Genomic DNA, 23,628 nt, shown 5'->3' with positions numbered 1-23,628 from the left:
TGTTTTCCCGAGCAGCCATACCATTTTACATTCCCACCAGCAACATATGAGTGATGTGAATCCTCGCCAGCATTTAGTGGTGTCGCTCTTTTTTGTTTTAGCCATTCTGTTGGTGTGCAGTGATATTCCACCATGGGTTTTCTTTTCCCATTGTTACTGTGAGTGTGTGGCAGGAAGAACTTGATGACCACTGGGAAGTTTGGTGCCACCATCTTGATCCACACTGAGGCCCCTGAGGTTGTTCCCACCATTGCCTTTGCACCACCAGTGCAAACATCAATACAGTGGAAAAGGAAAATAATTTCTTACTCTTTTATGAAAATAGTTTTTATCTCACAGACTCCCTGAAAATTCACGTCTCAGGACCTTCTAAGGTTCCTTAGGCCACATTTTGAGAACCAGGCCCACTACATGATACTGTGATAGTGGGCCAGGAGGGAAGGAACAAAAAATGAAGAAATAGAGACAAAGACAAACCGAAACAAAACAAAAACACATGCTGGAGGAAGTTTTATTTTAATTCAATACCTTTATAAATATCAAATGTTTCACTATGTTTAGGTGTTTGGTGTCTCCCTCTTGATGACTTAAAAATTAACTAAAAGATTTATTCAAGGGGCTGGCCCAGTGGGGCAGTGGTTAGGTTTGCACACTCCGCTTTGGCAGCCCGGGGTTCGCAAGTTTGGATCCTGAGGATCCCGGGTGTGGACCTACACACTGCTCATGCCATGCTGTGGTGGCGTCCCATATACAAAATAGAGGAAGACTGGCATGGATGTTAGCTCAGGGACACTCTTCCTCACCAAAAAAAAAAAAGATTTATTCAGAAGAGCCAATAACTGGGAACTCTCCAAATGTCCTCAACAGTAGAATGAAGAAATAAATCGTGGTATATTCATGCAATGAAATACTTTACACCACAATATGGATGAATCTAACAAACATTGCCGAGCAAAAGAAACCTGATATCAGAAAACATTGTGTATGGTTCCCTTTAAATAAAGTTCAAAAACAGGAATAACTAATCTATGATCTTAGAAGTCACGGTGGGGGCTGGCCCCGTGGCTTAGCAGTTGACTGCGCGCGCTCCGCTGCTGGCGGCCCGGGTTCGGATCCCGGGCGCGCACCGACACACCGCTTCTCCGGCCATGCTGAGGTCGTGTCCCACATACAGCAACTAGAAGGATGTGCAACTATGACAGACAACTATCTACTGGGGCTTTGGGGGGAAAAATAAATAAAATTATAAAAAAAAAAAAAAAGAAGTCACGGTGGTATTAACTTGGGGGGAAAGTGACTGAATGGGAGTATGAGAGGGGACATCTGGCAGGCTGGGGTTAGTCTATTTCTTGAAACAGGTGCTCATTCCATGGTATATTCAAATTGTGAAATCCATCAAAATGTTTATTGGTTATACTTCTATAAAAATTTTTTTTTTAATTTTTTGTTTATTGCAGTAACATTGGTTTATAACATTGTAAAAATTTCAGGTGTACATCATTGTACTTCTATTTCTGCATGGACCACATCATGTTCACCACCAAAATACTAATTACAACCCATCACCACACACATGCACCGAATTATCCCTTTCACCCTCCTCCCTCCCCCCCTCCCCTCTGGCAACCACCAATCCAATCTCTGTCCCTATGTATCCGTCCATTGTTGTCACTATCTACTACTTAATGAAGGAAATCATACGGTATTTGACCTTCTCCCTCTGACTTATTTCACTTTGCATTATACCCTCAATGTCCATCCATGTTGTCACAAATGGCTGGATTTCGTCGTTTCTTATGGCTGAGTAGTATTCCATTGTGTATATATACCACAGCTTCTTTATCCATTCGTCCCTTGATGGGCACTTAGGTTGCTTCCAAGTCTTGGCTATCGTGAATAAGGCTGCAATGAACACAGGGGTGCATGTACCTTTGCAAATTGGTGTTTTCAAGTTCTTTGGATAAATACCCAACAGTGGAATAGCTGGATCATATGGTAGTTCTATCCTTGATTTTTTGAGGAATCTCCATACTGTTTTCCATAGAGGCTGCACCAGTTTGCACTCCCACCAGCAGTGTATGAGAGTTCCCTTCTCTCGACATCCTCTCCAACACATGTTGTTTCCTGTCTTGTTAATTATAGCCATTCTGACGGGCGTGAGGTGATATCTCATTGTAGTTTTGATTTGCATTTCCCTGATAATTAGTGATTTTGAACACCTTTTCATGTGTCTGTTGGCCATCTGTATATCTTCTTTGGAGAAATGTCTGTTCAGGTCTTTTGTCCATTTTTTAATTGGGTTGTTAGTTTTTTTGTTGTTGAGATGCATGAGTTCTTTATATATTTTGGAGATTAAGCCCTTATCAGATGTATGGTTTGCAAATATCTTCTCCCAATTGTTAGGTTGTCTTTTCGTTTTGTTGATGGTTTCCTTTGCTGTGCAGAAGCTTTTTAGTTTGATGTAGTCCCATTTGTTTATTTTTTCTATTGTTTCTCTTGCCCGGTCAGATGTGGTGTTTGAAAAGATGTTGCTAAGACCGATGTCGAAGAGCGTACTGCCTATGTTTTCTTCTAGAACTTTCACAGTTTCAGCTCTTACATTCAAGTCTTTAATCCATTTGGAGTTAATTTTTGTGTATGGTGTAAGGTAAGGATCTACTTTCATTTTTTTGCATATGGCTATCCAGTTTTCCCAACACCATTTGTTGAAGAGACTTTCTTTTCCCCATTGTATGTTCTTGGCTCCTTTGTCAAAGATTAGCTGTCCATAGATGTGTGGGTTTATTTCTGGGCTTTCGATTCTATTCCACTGAGCTGTGTGTCTGTTTTTGTGCCAGTACCATGCTGTTTTGGTTACTATAGCTTTGTAGTATATTTTGAAGTCAGGGAGCGTGATACCTCCAGCTTTGTTCTTTTTTCTCAGGATTCCTTTAGCTATTCGGGGTCTTTTGTTGTTCCATATAAATTTTAGAATTCTTTGTTCTATTTCTGTGAAAAATGTTGTTGGAACTTTGATAGGGATTGCATTGAATCTATAGATGGCTTTAGGAAGTATGGACATCTTAACTATGTTAATTCTTCCAATCCAAGAGCATGGAATATCTTTCCATTTCTTTGTGTCTTCTTCAATTTCTTTCAGAAATGTTTTATAGTTTTCGGTGTACAGATCTTTCACCTCTTTGGTTAAGTTTATTCCCAGGTATTTAATTCTTTTTGTTGCAATTGTAAATGGGATGGTATTCTTAATTTCTCTTTCTGCTACTTCGTTGTTAGTGTACAGAAATGCAACTGATTTTTGTATGTTGATTTTGTATCCTGCAACTTTACCATATTCGTTTATTACTTCTAAAAGTTTTCTGGTGGATTCTTTAGGGTTTTCTATATATAAAATCATGTCATCTGCAAATAGTGACAGTTTCACTTCTTCCTTTCCAATTTGGATCCCTTTTATTTCTTTCTCTTGCCTGATTGCTCTGGCTAGGACTTCCAATACTATGTTAAATAGGAGTGGTGACAGTGGGCATCCTTGTCTGGTTCCTGTTCTTAGAGGGATAGCTTTCAGTTTTTCACCATTGAGGATAATATTAGCTGTGGGTTTCTCATATATGGTCTTTATTATGTTGAGGTACTTTCCTTCTATACCCATTTTATTCAGAGTTTTTATCATAAATGGATGCTGGATCTTGTCAAATGCTTTCTCTGCATCTATTGAGATGATCATGTGATTTTTGTTCTTCATTTTATTAATGTGGTGTATTACGTTGATTGATTTGCGAATGTTAAACCATCCCTGCATACCTGGAATAAATCCCACTTGATCATGGTGTATAATCTTTTTAACGTATTGCTGTATGCGATTTGCTAGTATTTTGTTGAGGATTTTCGCATCGATGTTCATCAGTGATATTGGCCTGTAATTATCTTTTTTTGTGTAGTCCTTGTCTGGTTTTGGTATCAGGGTAATGTCAGCTTCGTAGAATGAGTTAGGGAGCTTCCCCCCCTCCTCAATTTTTTGGAAGAGTTTGAGAAGGATAGGTATTAAGTCTTCTTTGAATGTTTGGTAGAATTCACCAGGGAAGCCGTCTGGTCCTGGACTTTTATTTTTGGGGAGGTTTTTGATTACTGTTTCGATCTCCTTACTGGTGATTGGTCTATTCAAATTCTCTACTTCTTCTTGATCCAGTTTTGGAAGGTTGTATGATTCTAAGAATTTATCCATTTCTTCCAGATTGTCGAATTGGTTGGCATATAGTTTTTCATAGTATTCTCTTATAATCTTTTGTATTTCTGAGGTGTCTGTTGTAACCTCTCCTCTTTCATTTCTGATTTTACTTATTTGTGCCTTCTCTTTTTTTCTTGGTGAGTCTAGCTAAAGGTTTGTCTATTTTGTTGATCTTTTCAAAGAACCAGCTCTTGGTTTTATTAATTTTTTCTATTGTTTTTTTGGTCTCCATTTCATTTATTTCTGCTCTGATTTTTATGATTTCCCTTCTTCTACTGATTTTGGGCTTGCTTTGTTCTTCTTTTTCCAGTTCCTTTAGGTGCATTGTTAGATTGTTTATTTGAGATTTTTCTTGTTTGTTGAGATAGGCCTGTATTGCTATAAACTTCCCTCTTAGAACCGCTTTTGCTGTATCCCATAAATTCTGGCATGTCGTATTTTCATTTTCATTTGTCTCCAGGTATTTTTTGATTTCTTCTTTGATTTCTTCATTAACCCAGTCGTTGTTCAGTAGCATTTTGTTTAATCTCCATGTATTTGTGGCTTTTCTGATTTTCTTCCTATAGTTGATTTCTAGTTTCATACCGTTGTGGTCAGAAAAGATGCTTGGTATTATTTCAATCTTCTTAAATTTATGGAGACTTGTTTTGTGGCCTAATATGTGATCAATCCTGGAGAATGTTCCATGTGCGTTTGAAAAGAACGTGTATTCTTCGGTTTTTGGATGGAATGCTCTGTATATATCTACTAGGTCCATCTGTTCTAGTGTGTCGTTTAAGGCCAATGTTTCCTTATTGATCTTCTTTTTGGATGATCTATCCGTTGGTGTAAGTGGAGTGTTAAAGTCCCCTACTATTATTGTGTTACTGTCTATTTATGTTTTTATGTCTGTTAATAATTGCTTTATATATTTAGGTGCACCTACATTGGGTGCGTAGATATTTACAAGTGTTATATCCTCTTGTTGGATTGTTCCCTTGATCATTATGTAATGCCCTTCTTTGTCTCTTTTTACAGTTTTTGTTTTAAAGTCTATTTTGTCTGATATGAGTACTGCTACCCCAGCTTTCTTTTCATTGCCATTTGCGTGGAGTATCTTTTTCCATCCCTTCACTTTCAGTTTGTGAGTGTCTTTAGGTCTGAAGTGTGTCTCTTGTATGCAAAATGTTTATTGGTTATACTTCTATAAAATTTTTTTAATAAAATTTATCAAAAAAGTAACTAAGCATTTCTCTAACTACATGTATTATTCCACATCTGGTTACGTTAACTGGCATGGTCCTTAAGAAAGCAGTGTTAATGTAAGGACCACTGCTAGCTTGCCCTTTGCCATGGCCAAAGTGTAGTATAGTTACCATACTAGAAAGAGAACCCAATATTGGTCACACAGGACCCTCCCCAGCCCATGCAATCCTTGAGGATGTAGCCAGCTCAACAAAAGGGCAAGGACAGATTCATCATCCAGTAGGGTGGAAATAGAGTCCCAAGCCCTAAATCTGATACCCAGTGCTGCTGGGGTGGGCACCAGGTACCCACAGATTCCTGAGCTACCGTTCACTAACCTAGGTCAGATTTGCCTATTCCAAGCGCTGGGATCTATCTCGTTTTGTGACACTTGTCCGGATGAAGTCCAAATTTTCCATCGCCACGATAAGGACTTAGAGTATCTGATTAGCTTTGTTGGGGCCAGCAGTGATGAGAACAGCCTCACTTCCTTAAAACTCAGTTTCCTTGTTTTTCTCCTCTTGCTCCCATTTTCCAACCCCACCTCTGCTGCTCCCCACCACACGATTCTCCAACCAAGGTCCAAGGAAACTTCACGGACCTACATGGGTCATAATGGTCCCATAGCGTGAGGAAAAGAAGGCCAGTCTGGTCATAGCAAGTACTTACAGGGTCTCTGTGAGCCTCATTGTACTGCTTTAAATCCTCCAGTATGCTCTTACTCAGCATGAGGGTACTGACGAGATTTTCAACACCAGGAGTATCCGAGAAAGTGGCAAATCTTATATTAATGGACCTGGGTAAGGAGAGAGACATTTGGGGGGGGGGAGTGAAAGCACTAAAATAGGTATTCCCTCCCAAAAATGGAGACAAAATTGTAACATATCACACTTATATAAAATAATATCCAGTAAAATATTTTTATATAACATTGGGCTTTGATTAATTACAAAAGTAACTAATTTCATTCCAGAGAACCTGGAAAACACCTCACTTTGGCGGCCCCAGGTTCGTAGGTTCAGATCCCGGACGCGGACCTATGCACCGCTCATCAAGTCATGCTGTGGCAGGTGTCCCATATATAAAATAGAGGAAGATGGGCACAGATGTTAGCTCAGGGCCAATCTTCCTCAGACACATACACAAAAAAAGTGCAAAGAATAAGGTAAAAATCACTGATAATTCCACTAACCTGAGACAACACAAAGTTACACTTTAAGTCCATTTAATTAAAAATGTTCAGCACCATACTTTATTTCACATTTACTTCATACATAAAGCCAAATTCTTCCCCAAATTTTTAAAGTATGTTAAGAAGTTAAAAAACTACATTGAACCTGGGCTAGCTTCATGAGTCTTTAAAATCCTTAATAATTTTATCTTTGATTTTGTGTTTTCACGTGATGTCAAGTAAAACAATGGAGCATGTCTGGGGGTTTGGAGCCTTGGCTCACACGTGGTACCCACCTCCCACCAGCGCTCCATGATGGGTTCTCTCCCATCCGTTCCCTGCCTCTGGCACGTTGGGCCCCACGGGGCCTCCCAATCCTTGCCCCATGACTGCTGCCGCCCTCTGTCCGGGGTGACAACTGGGTTGCATTGGTAGGGGGAGGCCATCACTCTCCACCCTCAGTGGGGTCCTGGACACAGGCATGGAGAGGGTCAGGTGTCAGGTTCACGCCCCATGGAGTCTCTACTCAGAGCAAGGTGGTGGCTGTCCCCACCTGAGGCAGGAAGTGCCATGGTGTGTTTGGCAGTTCATTGTGAACCTCTTGCCCACCTGCCACCCAAGTATTTAGTACATCCCAGTGCAGAGGTTGCAAGCCATGGGAGGATGCCTGTTTGCCATGGGCTGGAGTGGTGGGCCTATGGGAAGGAGAGATGACTTCCTCATCTTAGGCTAGAGCCCCACATTTTCATTTTGTAATGGGCCCTGCATATTATGCAGCTGACCTTGCGATGAATGTTCTCTAGTCATTAGGGTATTATTACTAAATAGGACAGTGCTATCCTTCTTAATATTAATAACGTAAAATATTCTAACCTACTTAACTTTCAATTGTAGTGAATATTTGTGCTTAAATTTTAATGCATGCTGCCATACTATGGACAAAGTAGCATATTTGCAAAGAACGATCTACATCTATAATTAACTGGTATAAAGATTATCAATTAATATCACTTTAATAATATTTATGAGCAATTTTTATGTGAAGGATAAGAACTTGGTTCTGATGTGGCCACCTTACCCCAAAATCTGATAGTTCAGATGGATGAAAGATGTAAATGTAAAAAAGAAGACCACAAAAGTAGTAGGAAAATACCCAAGGGAATTAAGAATATATGTCCACACAAAACCTTATACATGAATGTTCATAGCAGCATTATTCATAATGGCCCAAAACGTGGAAAGAACCCAAATATCCATCAACTTCTGAACAGATAAACAAAATGTGGTCTATCCACACTGGAATGTTATTCAGCCATGAAAGGGAATGAAGTACCGACACACGCCACAACATGGATGAACCTTGAAAACAGTATGCTAAGGGAAAGAAGCCACATACAAAAGGCCACATACTGTGAAATTCCATTTATATGAAATGTCCAGAAGAGGCAAATTTATAGAGACAGAAAGTAAATTAGCTGCTGCTTCCAGGGGCTGGGGGGGAGGAGGGAATAAGAACGACTGCTTAATGGGTACAGGGTATCCTTTGGGGTGATGAAAATGTTTAGGAACCAGATAGAGGTGATGGTTGCAAAACATTGTGAATGTACTAAAAATCATTGAATTGTACACTTTAAGTGGGTGATTGTATGGTATGTGAATGATATTTCAATGAACACGTTACCAAAAAAATATATAATACCAAAGAAAATTGAAAGGAAAAGGAAAGGGGAATAGCAACTAATAGCCAAAATATAAGCTGGTGTAGCAATATAAGTATCAGATAAACTAGACCTCAAGGCAAAAGCATTATGAGGGAGATAAGTCTTTATTTAATAATAGAAGTAAAAATATGTTATTTTATGTCAATTATATATCAACAAAAAAGGAGTTAATATGTAGAGCATGTTTTGACTCATCAAATGACTACCAATATATATTGTAAATACCAATTACATATTTATTTAAAAAATTCACTAGGAAGATATGACAATATCAAATCTGTAGGGATCTAACAATATAGCTTCAGAATATTGAAATAAAAATTCACAGAATTATGAGAATTTGACTAATTCACCATCATGATGGTAAAGTTTAACACACCTCTCTCAGAAACTGATATCAGACAAAACATTGGATCCTGCATCTCCCAAATGAAAAAACTTGGCTATCTAATAGTCATCTCAATCTTATCATGCCAAAGCCCTCCACCAGCTATCTTTCTCATCTTAGTTAACGGCAACTCCATCCTTCCAGTGGACCAGGCCCAAACCCTTGGCCTCATCTTGGCTCTCTTTCTCACATGCCCCACTTCCAGCCCAGCAGCATGACCGGTTGGCTCTCTCTTCAAAATGCATCCAGAATTCAACCACTTCTCACGACAGCCAGTGCTGGCCCCAGCACCACCACCTCTTGCCTGGGTTGTTGCAGTAGCATCCTAATGTGTCTCTATGCTTCCACCATTGCCCCTGACAATCCATCCTCAACAAAGCCGCTAGAATGATGCTTATTAAATGCTAAAGCAGACCATGTGACTCCTATAATCAAATCCCAGTAATACAAGTGATCTTAACCTCTTTTATGCCAAGGACCCCTCTCAGAATAATGTTTTTAAATGCAAAAAATAAAACACGTAGAATTACAATATATTTTCCAATTGTTTTTTGCTCAGTTCAAAAAACAGAACGCAAGTTTACTCCACAGGTGACCTTTTCATAGGAGGCTCTGAGGCAAGCAGCCATTGTGTACACGACTGCTTACACATCAGGTGCTAGGAATGGCAGCCTGTCTGTTTTGCCTTTAACTGGAATAAGATGATGGGGATCTGCTGCCAGCAAACAAGAAATACCATTGTGGCAATAGGTACATGCCCAAATTGCTTTTATATAGCAATTGACAGGAGCAACCAGAGAAAGTGAAAAATGAATATGCATAAGAAACAGGCCCTCAAATAAAATGCATTCCTTAAAAATCAATTATTAAAGTGACTTTATTAAGAATGATTCATTCAGTCAGTCACAAATACTGATTAAAGCTCTAACACATGCCCTGTGTGTTCCAGGTGCTGGGGATCCATCAGGAACAAGACAGTCCACAATTCCTACCCCTGTGGAACTGACCTGCTATTGATTCCAGAACCATCTTCTGAGAAATAATTCTGAAATCCCTTAAAGTTTTAAATGAGGTTAGAAATGGTTCGGGAGTTATGGAGACCTCAGTCTGTGTTTTAGCTAAAGAAAGTCCCTTGAAAAATAAAATGACTTCAAAACAAAGTTGTAAGGATGCTTAGTGTTTTATTCTCAACATGGGTGATCTTTAATTAAAATAAAATTATCTTAAAATACATAGGGATGTCATACACACATGCACAGATCAAAAGGAGATAGTATTTATTGTCCAATTATCAAACAGCTATCTTTATTTCTTGCCATATTTTCAGATAAATCATCAAGATTTAGAATATTCATTGAGGGCTTATAAAATGATACCAAGACCTCTGTGGAATGAACTTGTAATCTGCTAAATAAATATCCAAAAAGATAAAGTCTATTTTGATGTTTACATATCGGAATTAGGCCTGGCAGAACTGTAAAGGATGTGGGCTCATTGGATACAGCTAAAAGTGGCCCTACTTTCATCTCTCCACAAGTTTCAAATAAGAAGTTTCTGATCCTCATTCTTTTGTTATAACTTCTGTGCTAGGCCCCTTCCTTCTGGCCCATGGCGTACAAACAGGAAGGAGAACTCCCACCTCCCCCTACCTGTTGTGTGTGTCACCTTGCCCGGTCCTCCAGGAAGTTAGCCTTTCTTTTCTCAAGGGCTCAGGCATGGTGCTAAAGCCACCTTGAATCAGAGCAGGAGATTAGCTGTGGTTTCCCTTATCCATCCACATGGCTTCCTCCATCCAGGCCTCTGAGGATTCCTGTTTAGGGGTCTCTTGTTTCTCAACCCTTCCAGTTGTCCCTCACCTCCCAGGCCACCTCTCTCTTGCCCGTCCCCTCTCTGATGTACCTGAATGCCCAAACCTGTGATTCCTCAGGACATATCACCTCTCCAGGAAGAAACGCGGGCCTTGCCCACTGATCCCTTCTTGGGTCTTGCAAGTTTTGCAGCCATGGTCACCTGCTTTACACCAATAGTTTTTCTTCTTCTCCCATGTGGTAAACTCTTGTCTCAAAGGTCAGAATTTATCGTTTTTAATCAGACTGCATGCATAACAAAATAGAAAATCATACATAAAAGTAGAAGGACAAAGATTTAACAGTTAATTTTGCAACCCAACTTGAATGAATGAATTGTTTTAGACACCTAGAAGAGTATGTGTGTGTGTAGTCACTCAGCCTTGCAGAATATAGGGCAATATTTTGATGCCAATAAATTAAAACAAAATGACGAAAAGAAAAGAAAGTAATTTGAGTCTTGCTGAATTCCAAAGGAGTGATCTATGTAATAGAAACATAAAACAATTCAATAGTCATTGGCATTTCAGTTTAAGCCAAAAAACAAAACACAACAATAACCACAAAATAACGTTTTCTATTGAGTTCTATTTAAGGAGGCTGATTAAAAGCACCAGAAGGACCCGTATCACTAAAACAGTCTCAATGATGACACAGGCCTGAAATAGGTATAATAGTGACGTGCTAGATAAAATGACAACTGGGCATGAGTGAGTCACCCACAGGAAAGCAAATAAAACAAAACACTGAGGGGAGGAATCATTTAAAAGCCAACTGCCTAACTGCATTTTTATTTACTGAGCAAAGCTGACAATTGGTGGTATGACTCAACTTAGCAGTAAATATTTACTCATAGAAAATAAATTCTAGCACAATAAATATTAGTTGGATGAATAAGTTTGAAACAGATTCCTCCAAATTAAAAATGGCAAGTTTCAGAAAAGTGTAGTTTGGAAGGGCAGGAAGACGGAATGAGTGGCCAGTTCACTCTAATGTGTCCTCCACTCATGAATAAAGAAGAAGAAGGAAAAGCCAGTGTGAAGGTTAAGAAGGGCACACAGGAGAAAAAGGAGAAAGAATCATTTACCCGATGTTCTAACCTCATAGTAAGTTTGGAAACGTCCTAGAGATTACTATATGAAGTAAAAAGTGCTAAAAAGCATCTAGTTCATACACATTTAAAGTTAATTTAAAAATTAACATAAATCCTAGGAAAGGTTCTCTTCTCAAAGACCAGCAGTCATAAGTGAAATGAGGGGAACCTCTGGGTGGCATTTGTTGACAGAAGAGGTAGACATCACCAACAATTGAAAAATGATTTGTCCCAGTGCTCACCAGCACGGCCAGAGGGCAGATGACAGACACAAATATAATTTCCCAAGGGAAGAAGAACGAGATTGGGTGGGAGACCAGAACATGAGGTCACAAAATTTAAAGTAACCAAACTTAAGAGCAAGAACAATCCATCCCAAATGTCAAGAGAAGTGAAGCAAAAAATGGAAGAAAACAATATATTTTAAAACCACAGGATAACAAGAGTAGGTGTCAAGGACCTGTGCCCTGGCTGTGCCCACGTGGCTCCCTCCCTCACCTCCTTCCTCAAGAGGCCTTCCCTTTGCACTCCTGCGCCCCTGCACCTCTTATCCCCTCATCTGCTTTACTCTTCCCATTCACCCTCATCACTTACATAATATATATTTTATCTTTCCTTTAGTGACGTCTTTCACCTCTAACTAGAATGCAGGCCCCATGAGGGCAAGGATCTTTGTCTGTTTGAGACAAAGATCCGCTTCCCCAGCACCTGGAATAGGGGCTGGCACACAGTACGCTGTCATGTTGTGCACTGGATGAAGGAGGGAGGTTTGCTGGGGTCCCCAGGAGAGAAAGCACGTGCCTTTGGCCCGCTCTCTCTCCCTCTGCAGTGGTGCACGGATGTCAGCCCAGAACCCAGAAGCCATTTTGCTAATGTGCTGGAAGCCAAATTCAGGCTGGAACTGACACTGGGGAAAGCAGAGTGGAGAAAAGAAAGAAACTCAAACCCCAAAGATTCAAACCCTAATGCCTTGCCTATCTCCAGACCTCCCAGTTATGTGAGTCAATAAATGCCCTACAGTTGAAGGCTTTTTTTTTCCCCCTGGGGAAGATTAGCCGTGAGCTAACATCTGTGCCAATCTTTCTCTATTTTGTTTGTGAGTTGCTGCCACAGCAGCGCTGACGAGTGGTGTAGGTCCACACCTGGGATCCAAACCCGCAAACCCAGGCTGCTCATATGGAGCACGCCGAACGTAACCACTACACCATGGGGACAGCCCCTGAAACCATTTTGAGTTGGGTTTTCTTTTATTTCCATCTGAAAGCATTCCCACTGATAATTTAAGTTTTGAATTTTAAAAAGACAGCTTGAGAAAAACACAGGTTAAGGGGAGGGTGTGTATGAAAAGACAAAAATTAGAAAAAGATAAAAGAAATTAAAGCATTGCTTTGTATAAGTAGATAAAAATCCATAAGACTGTCATAGTTCATATATTCTTATAAAATCTAGCCCAAGAGTTTATCTATGCAATATGGATGGACCTTAATACTTGGACTGAACCAAAAATTACCAGATAACAAAAGGTTTAAAGTAGGTGTGGCTTACATGTTTACAGAAAATCTGTATTTGGAGAGGACACAGAATCACAATTCTTTTCTACCAAATGATATATCCATAAAAAGCAGAAGCACTACCAGTGCTTCTCAAACTTTAATGTGCATAAAAATCAAGTGGAGCACTTGTTAACAACACAGACTCCTGGGCAAACACAGAATCAGAAGGCCTGGGGCAGGCCTAAGATTCTGCATTTTAGCAAGTTCTCGATGGATGCTAATGCTGCTGATCCATGGGCCACACTTGTAGTAGAACCAAACAGCATATGAAATACAGAACTCTCCTTGAGTAAAGGCAAGGTAACTTTGAAAAGGGAAGCCACATGCTATGGGGCAGGACGGTACAAGATGTCGTGGTCCATGATGGCCTTGTGGAGCTGCCAGCCACCCCTGGATGGTCTTCTTTGACATCAGGGACGAACAAACCCTTGTAAGTCCTCACCGACTAAAAGCCAAGTGTGAGTCCCCAAGACACAAGGGGTGCGTGTCACAGAGCCCCAGCACATAGGGCCCTGGCTGATAAGGGATGCCGGTGCTGCGCCTGGACCCCTCCTGCACCCTGGCTGGGGTGCCAGTATGGGGGAGCGACTATGAAAACATCCTGGAACCTTTAGAGAAGGTTCTCCTGGGGGAGACAGGGCGGAAAGGGAAGGCCCTGTGAAGGCAGTGCCACCTCAGGGAAAACTGTGCCAGGGACCAGGTCAAGGTGACAATTGGTCTTCTTTGAGGTCACTCCCACATTCACATTTCTGAACTTCATTTTGTGAGACAGGAAATTCCTCCAAATTCACTGTTTAACAAATGCAGCTATCTCTGGGACATAAGGCTGTGAGCCTGTCCCTCCTTCACATTTTCGCAGGAATGTCTTCGGGTCAGCTGGCCTCCTGCCTCTCACGCGGCTGCATTCTGCTGTCTGAAAGGGGTGCGGGGGTTTGGGCGTTAAAAGAGCAGAAGGAAGAAGGCCGTTCTCCACATCATATTCCCTTTAGGAACTGAGCAATCCTGACAGGCAAAACCACCATTTCTAACTTTAAATGTGTGATTTCTCTAAAAAGATCTTTGTGCTTAGAATTTAAAGTAAAGAATTGGAGGGAAGATCTAAGCTTTCTCTGGAAAACAAATGGCCCACTGTCACGTCCACAGAACGGACATCCCTGATGGCGACAAACATGTAGATTTTGAAGGATGTCTTCTCCTACACGACCGGGCACACATTCTCGAGCGGAAAGGGTCATGGGAACAAGAGTAACAGCCAGAGCAGCTACAAGAGCCGACGAGCTGAGACCCAGGGGTGGGTGGCGGTGGGGTTGGCGACAAAACTCGCAGAGGGACAAGCAAAGTTTCCTGATGAGAGCTCACATGGGGACAGCGACAAAGATCATGATTTTCTAAAGGCACGAAAACTACTTCAGCTTGCGAGTCTTTAATTTTTCAGAAAAGAACCCAAGTGTACATGATTTATTCCAACTTTATATGTAAGTTATTAAAAAATGAAGCCGACACTGAAAACTGTTACAAAGAAAACCAGGACCCTGCTGCAACCAGAACTAATTCCCAGACAAGTATTGAAAGACCCATCATTTTAAAAAATTAGAGTTAATTTTTAATAAAAGTAATACATGTTCATAGTAAAAAGAGAGAGTGTGAGACAAAAGAATATGAATGAAGTAATTAAGGCACCGAGAACGAGGCCGCTGCTACAGCCAGACCCGGAGCCACTCCTAGAGCCAGAGTCGTCTGGTTGTCCTCCATCTCCAGTGTGTATTTACTCATAAAGAGCATCCCAAGACATAAGAAAATGTCACCAATGCACTCTACTTAACAATGCAGAGAGTGTAAAGTACATTTTTATAAAAGTTCTACTTGAATCATAATAAAATTTAAAATCTCGGTGTATATAAAATTAACTACCTTTTCTATTATAGAAGTAATACATACCCATAATTTTATTTTATTTTATTTTATTTTTTTTTTATTTTTTATTGCAGTAACATTGGTTTATAACATTGCAAAAATTTCAGGTGTACATCATTGTACTTCTATTTCTGCATGGACTACATCATGTTCACCACCAAAATACTAATTACAACCCATCACCACACACATGTACCGAATTACCCCTTCACCCTCCCCTCCCCTTCCCCTCTGGTAACCACCAATCCAATCTCTGTCCCTATGTGTTTGTTTATTGTTGCTATTATCTACTACTTAATGAAGGAAATCATACGGTATTTGGCCTTCTCCCTCTGACTTATTTCACTTTGCATTATACCCTCAATGTCCATCCATGTTGTCACAAATGGCTGGATTTCGTCATTTCTTATGGCTGAGTAGTATTCCATTGTGTATATATACCACAGCTTCTTTATCCATTCGTCCCTTGATGGGCACTTAGGTTGCTTCCAAGTCTTGGCTATTGTGAATAAGGCTGCAATGAACACAGGGGTGCATGTACCTTTGCAAATTGGTGTTTTCAAGTTCTTTGGATAAATACCCAACAGTGGAATAGCTGGATCATATGGTAGTTCTATCCTTGATTTTTGAGGAATCTCCATACTGTTTTCCATAGTGGCTGCACCAGTTTGCACTCCCACCAGCAGTGTATGAGAGTTCCCTTCTCTCCACATCCTCTCCAACACATGTTGTTTCCTGTCTTGTTAATTATAGCCATTCTGACAGGCGTGAGGTGATATCTCATTGTAGTTTTGATTTGCATTTCCCTGATAGTTAGTGATTTTGAACATCTTTTCATGTGTCTGTTGGCCATCTGTATATCTTCTTTGGAGAAATGTCTGTTCAGGTCTTTTGCCCATTTTTTAATTGGGTTGGTAGTTTTTTTGTTGTTGAGATGCATGAGTTCTTTATATATTTTGGAGATTAACCCCTTATCAGATGTATGGTTTGCAAATATCTTCTCCCAATTGTTAGGTTGTCTTTTCGTTTTGTTGATGGTTTCCTTTGCTGTGCAGAAGCTTTTTAGTTTGATGTAGTCCCATTTGTTTATTTTTTCTATTGTTTCTCTTGCCCGGTCAAATGTGGTGTTTGAAAAGATGTTGCTAAGACCGATGTCGAAGAGCGTACTGCCTATGTTTTCTTCTAGAACTTTCACAGTTTCAGCTCTTACATTCAAGTCTTTAATCCATTTGGAGTTAATTTTTGTGTATGGTGTAAGGTAAGGATCTACTTTCATTTTTTTGCATATGGCTATCCAGTTTTCCCAACACCATTTGTTGAAGAGACTTTCTTTTCCCCATTGTATGTTCTTGGCTCCTTTGTCAAAGATTAGCTGTCCATAGATGTGTGGGTTTATTTCTGGGCTTTCGATTCTATTCCATTGATCTGTGTGTCTGTTTTTGTGCCAGTACCATGCTGTTTTGGTTACTATAGCTTTGTAGTATATTTTGATATCAGGGAGTGTGATACCTCCAGCTTTGTTCTTTTTCTCAGGATTCCTTTAGCTATTCGGGGTCTTTTGTTGTTCCATATGAATTTTAGGATTCTTTGTTCTATTTCTGTGAAAAATGTTGTTGGAACTTTGATAGGGATTGCATTGAATCTATAGATGGCTTTAGGAAGTATGGACATCTTAACTATGTTAATTCTTCCAATCCAAGAGCACGGAATATCTTTCCATTTCTTTGTGTCTTCTTCAATTTCTTTCAGAAATGTTTTATAGTTTTCGATTGTACAGATCTTTTACCTCTTTGGTTAAATTTATTCCTAGGTATTTTATTCTTTTTGTTGCAATTGTAAATGGGATGGTATTCTTAATTTCTCTTTCTGCTACTTCATTGTTAGTGTACAGAAATGCAACTGATTTTTGTATGTTGATTTTGTATCCTGCAACTTTACCATATTCGTTTATTACTTCTAAAAGTTTTCTGGTGGATTCTTTAGGGTTTTCTATATATAAAATCATGTCATCTGCAAATAGTGACAGTTTCACTTCTTCCTTTCCAATTTGGATCCCTTTTATTTCTTTCTCTTGCCTGATTGCTCTGGCTAGGACTTCCAATACTATGTTAAATAGGAGTGGTGACAGTGGGCATCCTTGTCTGGTTCCTGTTCTTAGAGGGATAGCTTTCAGTTTTTCACCATTGAGGATGATATTAGCTGTGGGTTTCTCATATATGGTCTTTATTATGTTGAGGTACTTTCCTTCTATACCCATTTTATTCAGAGTTTTTATCATAAATGGATGCTGGATCTTGTCAAATGCTTTCTCTGCATCTATTGAGATGATCATGTGATTTTTGTTCTTCATTTTATTAATGTGGTGTATTACGTTGATTGATTTGCAAATGTTAAACCATCCCTGCATCCCTGGAATAAATCCCACTTGATCATGGTGTATAATCTTTTTAACGTATTGTTGTATGCGATTTGCTAGTATTTTGTTGAGGATTTTCGCATCGATGTTCATCAGTGATATTGGCCTGTAATTTTCTTTTTTTGTGTTGTCCTTGTCTGGTTTTGGTATCAGGGTAATGTCAGCTTCGTAGAATGAGTTAGGGAGCTTCCCCTCCTCCTCAATGTTTTGGAAGAGTTTGAGAAGGATAGGTATTAAGTCTTCTTTGAATGTTTGGTAGAATTCACCAGGGAAGCCGTCTGGTCCTGGACTTTTATTTTTGGGGAGGTTTTTGATTACTGTTTCGATCTCCTTACTGGTGATTGGTCTATTCAAATTCTCTACTTCTTCTTGATCCAGTTTTGGAAGGTTGTATGATTCTAAGAATTTATCCATTTCTTCCAGATTGTCGAATTGGTTGGCATATAGTTTTTCATAGTATTCTCTTATAATCTTTTGTATTTCTGAGGTGTCTGTTGTAACCTCTCCTCTTTCATTTCTGATTTTACTTATTTGTGCCTTCTCTCTTTTTTTCTTGGTGAGTCTAGCTAAAGGTTTGTCTATTTTGTTGATCTTTTCAAAGAACCAGCTCTTGGTTTTATTAATTTTTTCTATTGTTTTTTTGGTCTCTATTTCATTTATTTCTGCTCTGATTTTTATGATTTCCCTTCTTCTACTGATTTTGGGCTTGCTTTGTTCTTCTTTTTCCAGTTCCTTTAGGTGCATTTTTAGATTGTTTATTTGAGATTTTTCTTGTTTGTTGAGATAGGCCTGTATCGCTATAAACTTCCCTCTTAGAACCGCTTTTGCTGTATCCCATAAATTCTGACATGTCGTATTTTCATTTTCGTTTGTCTCCAGGTATTTTTTTATTTCTTCTTTGATTTCTTCGTTAACCCAGTCGTTGTTCAGTAGCATTTTGTTTAATCTCCATGTATTTGTGGCTTTTCTGATTTTCTTCCTATAGTTGATTTCTAGTTTCATACCGTTGTGGTCAGAAAAGACGCTTGGTATTATTTCAATCTTCTTAAATTTATGGAGACTTGTTTTGTGGCCTAATATGTGATCAATCCTGGAGAACGTTCCATGTGCATTTGAAAAGAACGTGTATTCTTCGGTTTTTGGATGGAATGCTCTGTATATATCTACTAGGTCCATCTGTTCTAAGGTGTCGTTTAAGGCCAATGTTTCCTTATTGATCTTCTGTTTGGATGATCTATCTGTTGGTGTAAGTGGAGTGTTAAAGTCCCCTACTATTATTGTGTTACTGTCTATTTCTGTTTTTATGTCTGTTAATAATTGCTTTATATATTTAGGTGCACCTACATTGGAGTGCGTAGATATTTATACGTGTTTTATCCTCTTGTTGGATTGTTCCCTTGATCATTATGTAATGCCCTTCTTTGTCTCTTTTTACAGTTTTTGTTTTAAAGTCTATTTTGTCTGATATGAGTACTGCTACCCCAGCTTTCTTTTCATTGCCATTTGCGTGGAGTATCTTTTCCATCCCTTCACTTTCAGTTTGTGAGTGTCTTTAGGTCTGAAGTGTGTCTCTTGTATGCAGCATATATATGGGTCTTGTTTTTATCCAGTCAGCCACCCTATGCCTTTTAATTGGGGCATTTAGTCCATTGACGTTTAAAGTAGCTATTGATAAGTATGTACTTACTGCCATTTTTAACTTTTTTATTTTTTCCTCAGTGTTTAAGTAGTCCTTCTCTGTTCCTTACTTCTTCTATACAGAATTGATGGTCACTTTAGTTTGACCTCTGTCTGAAAGCTGTACTCTTTAACTACCCTCCTCCCTCCTTTTATGTTTTTGATATCATATCTAACCTCTTTTTTGTGCATTTGTATCCATTACGTTCTAATCATTGAAATAGATAATTTTTCCTATTTGTGGTCTTCTCTTTTCCCCTTAAATCAGTCCCTTTAACATTTCTTGTAACACTGGTTTCTTGGTGACAAACTCCTTTAATTTTTGCTTATCTGGGAAAATTTTGATCTCTCCTTCCATTTTGAACGATAACCTTGCCGGGTAGAGTATTGTTGGCTGTAAGTTTTTTCCTTTTAGCACTTTAAATATATCGTGCCATTCTCTTCTAGCCTGTAAGGTTTCTGCTGAGAAGTCAGCTGATAGCCTTATGGGGTTTCCTTTGTATGTAACTTGACATTCTCTTGCGGCTTTTAGGATTCTCTCTTTATCTTTAATTCTGGACATTTTGATTATGATGTGTCTTGGTGTGGGCCTCTTTGGGTTTATCTTGCTTGGGGCTCTCTGTGCCTCCTGTACCTGGATGTCTGTTTCCTTCCTTAGGTTAGGGAAGTTTTCATCTATTATTTCTTGAAATAGATTCTCTGCCCCCTTGTCTCGCTCTTCTCCTTCCGGGACACCTATAACACGGATGTTAGTGCGCTTGATGTTGTCCCAGAGGTCCCTTAGACTGTCCTCACTCTTTTTAATTCTTTTCTCTTTTACCTGTTCACCTTGGGTAATTTCTTCTAGTCTTTCTTCCAGCTCACTGATCCGTTCTTCTGTATCCTCTACTCTGCTTTTGAGTCCCTCTAATGAGTTTTTCATTTCCAGTATTGTATTCTTCATTTCTGATTGGTTCTTTTTATATCTTCCATTTCTTTGTTGACATTCTCACTGAGTTCATCTATTCTTCTCCCCAGATCAGTGAGCATCCTTAACACTCTTAGTTTGAACTCTCTGTCAGGTAGGTTGCTCATTTCTGTTTCACTTAGTTCCTTTTCTGGGGTTTTGTCCTGTTCCCTTACTTGGAATGTATTCTTTTGCCTCCTCATTTTGCCTCTTTCCCTGTGCTTGTGTCTACGTATTAGGTAGGTCAGCTACGTCTCCTGCTCTTGGATAGGTGACCTTATGTAAGTGATGGCTTAGGAGGCTTCCAGTGTGCTTCCCTCAGTTCTCAATGTTCCAGGGGGGGCCCCTATGTGGGCTACGTGTGTCCTTCTATTGTGGCCTGTTAGCTCTCCCTATAGGTGCCCAGGGAGGCTGAGTTATGCTCCTGGCCAGCTGTTGTAATGCTCAGCTGCTTGTAGTTGTTGTGGGCCCTTCAGTCTCTTTATCAGGTGTGGGGAGCCCCAGCACAGTTGGCTGTAAGTTCTAATACCACATTTGTGTTGCAGTATTTCTTTTAAGTGAGTAGGCCCCCAGTGTGGCAGGTTGTTAGGCTCAGGGCCTTAGAATTGCTGTAAACCTCTAGCCTATTAGGTCTCTTGTCAGCTCTCTGAGGATTGCAGCTGGGTGGGGCTGGTCTCAGGCACAGGAGCACCCAATTGTTTCAGGCTTTGGAAGGTGGGGCAAACCTCCTATGTGGGTCTTTGAGAAGCACAAGTCTTCTGCAGCTGACAAGCCCTGCCGCCCAGAGGTCCACACACACAGTCAACACAGTCCTGCCCCGTGTGGCGGCCCCCGACCTCCCCAAGCGGACCCAGTCTCTCCACGGCGGGAGCCCCACACACTCCGCCACCACCCCACACTCTCCACCCGCTCCTTGTGCACACCCTGCCCCGCTCAAGTCAGCTCAGTTGCCAGGCTGCAGAAAATCCAGTCACCAATCTATGCAGGCCCACACGTTGCCTGAGGGCTTGTTGTTAGGTGGGGCCAGTCTCTAGGGTGGGCTGCCTGCCTTGGCTGAGCTGGATTAAATCGGTGCTCTAGCGGGTGGAGCAGACCCTGGGCTAGCAGGTCTCAGGAACAACTCCAATGGCGTCTGTGTCAGCACGCTCACACCAGGCCACAACAATGGCCACCGCCAATGTCCCAGTCCCTGGAGAGGTCTCACCCCTCACCGAGATGCACTCAGGGCCTATTAGGTGAGTCTCTTGTCACCAAAGCAGTGTGCACCTTTCTTTCTGGTGATTTTAGGATGCTTTCTGGAACGGGTGAGTTTGTGCGCGGGCCCTTTAAGAGCCAGTTTTAGTTTCTTTGTGAGCCGGGTTTTCTGGGGGTGCTCCCCAATGCTTTAGTAGCAGGCAAGGTCAGATATTATGCCACTGGTGTCGATTGTGCTGGGTCCACAAAATGCCCACAGCGGGGGTGCTCCCCGGCTCAGGGCCCCGCGCCTCCAGGGAGGCTGCGTACCTGTGAGCTGCTCCCGGGCGGCCGTGAAGCTGGCGGCTTGTGAAGGCGGCGTTTTTCCTCTCCGGAAGGGAGTCTCTGCCTCTTCCACCCCAGTTAGGATTGTCCGTTGTTGCAGGAGTTCCTCTCATCCAGTTTTCAGTTCTGTCTCAGGGGTAATTTTTCCACGAGTAGTTGTAAATTGGCTGTGTCCACGGGAGGAGGTGAGTTCAGAGTCTGCCTACGCCGCCATCTTGACTCCGCCTCCCATACCCATAATTTTAAAAAATAAAACAGAAATGAACAACCCAACTTAAAAATGAGCAAAAGATCTGAACAGACACTTCATCAAAGCAGATATACAGATGGCAAATGAAAATATGAAAAGATGCTCAACATCATATGTCATTAAGGAGTGGTAAATTAAAATAACAAGATACCACTACACACCTATTACAATGGCGAAAATTCAAAACACTGACAATACCTAATTAACAACATGGTGAGGACGTGAAGCAACAGGAACTCTCACTCATTGCTGGTGGGAGTGCAAAATGGTACAGCCACTTTGGAAGACAGTTTGGCAGTTTCTTACAAAACTAAACACACTCTTACCATACAACCAAAAATCACACTCTTTGGTAGTTACCGAAATGAGTTGAAAATTTACATCCCCACAAAAACCTGCACACTAATGTTTATGGCAGCTTTATTCATAACTGCCAAAACCAAGATGTCCTTCAGTAGCTGAATGGATAAATAAACTGTGGTACATCCAGACAATGGAATATTATTCAGTGCTAAAAAGAAATGAGTCATCAAGGCAGGAAAAGACATGGAGGAACCTTAAATGCATATTACAGAGTGAAAGAAGCCAATCTGAAAAGGCTGAAAAGGCTACATGCTGTATGATTCCAACTATACGACTTTCTGGAACAGATAAAACTATGGCAACAGTAAAAGATCAGTGGTTCCCAGGAGGTAGGGGGAAAAGACGGATGAGTAGGTGGAGCACAGAGGATTTTTAGGGATTTTTAAAAACTACATTGTATAATACTATAATGATGGATACGTGTCATTAGACATTTGTCAAAACCCACAGAATGTATAACACAAAGAGTGAACCCTAACATGTACTATGGACTTTAGCTGATAATGATGTGTCAGTGTAGGTTCACTGATTGTAACAAATGGTGTAACTCTGGTGTGGGATGTTAACTGTGGGAGAGTCTGTATGAGGGGGTGGGGAAGAAGTATGTGAGAACTCTCTGTATTTTTCTGCTCAATTTTAAAACTGCTCTAGAAAGTAAAGTTTATTAATTTAAAAATATCAAACAGAACCACTAGACACAAAGCAAAAAATAAGTTGCCATCTACACCCCAACCTCCAGGTCCTGCTCCCTAGAGGCACATAAGATTAATAAAATCCTGTCTACCTTTCTAGAACTTCTGCACATACGTAAGACAAAAACTAGGTATGATGGTCCCACAGTATCCTTTTCCCTCTTCTTCCTTTTAATAATTGAATCAACTGAGTTTTTGCTGGGCACATGCCCAACCTACTAGTGACATATCCCCCAGCCCCCCTTGCAGGTAGGCAGGGCCATGCAACCAACTTCCTGACTACAGGATATGAGCAGAAGTGATACAAGCCCCCTAAGCAGAAAGTGCTTCCCCTCCATTCCTCTCTCCACCCTTCCCCATGGGCTGAAATGTGGCTGTGGTGCTCTGGGCCAGCTCCCACCATGAAGAGGACAAGAGTCCCCTCTGGCAGCAGTTCTAAAGCTTTGTGTCCCATGGGCCCCTCTGACAGTCTGCTGATGCCAGGAACCCCTTCTCAGACTACTGTTTTTAAATGTGTAAAATAAAAGATAACAAGTTATATCGAAATACAGTCATCAAAATGTTAAAAAATGTGTTACCGTAATATCTGTATCTCCTCATTAATGCATTAAATAACAAGTCCTGGTCAAGAAT

At 40.5% G+C, this 23,628-nt stretch overlaps 1 protein-coding gene across 1 annotated transcript in view; it reads right to left on the bottom strand.

The window, feature by feature from the left end:
• Positions 1 to 23,628, bottom strand: part of CFAP61 (cilia and flagella associated protein 61) — a 292,142-nt gene that overhangs the window by 161,059 nt on the left and 107,455 nt on the right. The window contains exon 13 of the mRNA XM_004433707.3: positions 6,116 to 6,242. Within this exon, the coding sequence (XP_004433764.1) occupies positions 6,116 to 6,242 (127 nt within the window). The remainder of the gene's footprint in view (positions 1 to 6,115; positions 6,243 to 23,628) is intronic.

The sequence above is a fragment of the Ceratotherium simum genome, chromosome 21 (genome assembly GCF_057802395.1).
Source record: "Ceratotherium simum simum isolate JZ-2026a chromosome 21, ASM5780239v1, whole genome shotgun sequence".
Classification (NCBI taxonomy): domain Eukaryota; kingdom Metazoa; phylum Chordata; class Mammalia; order Perissodactyla; family Rhinocerotidae; genus Ceratotherium; species Ceratotherium simum.
This window is presented reverse-complemented; position numbering and strand designations above follow the sequence as displayed.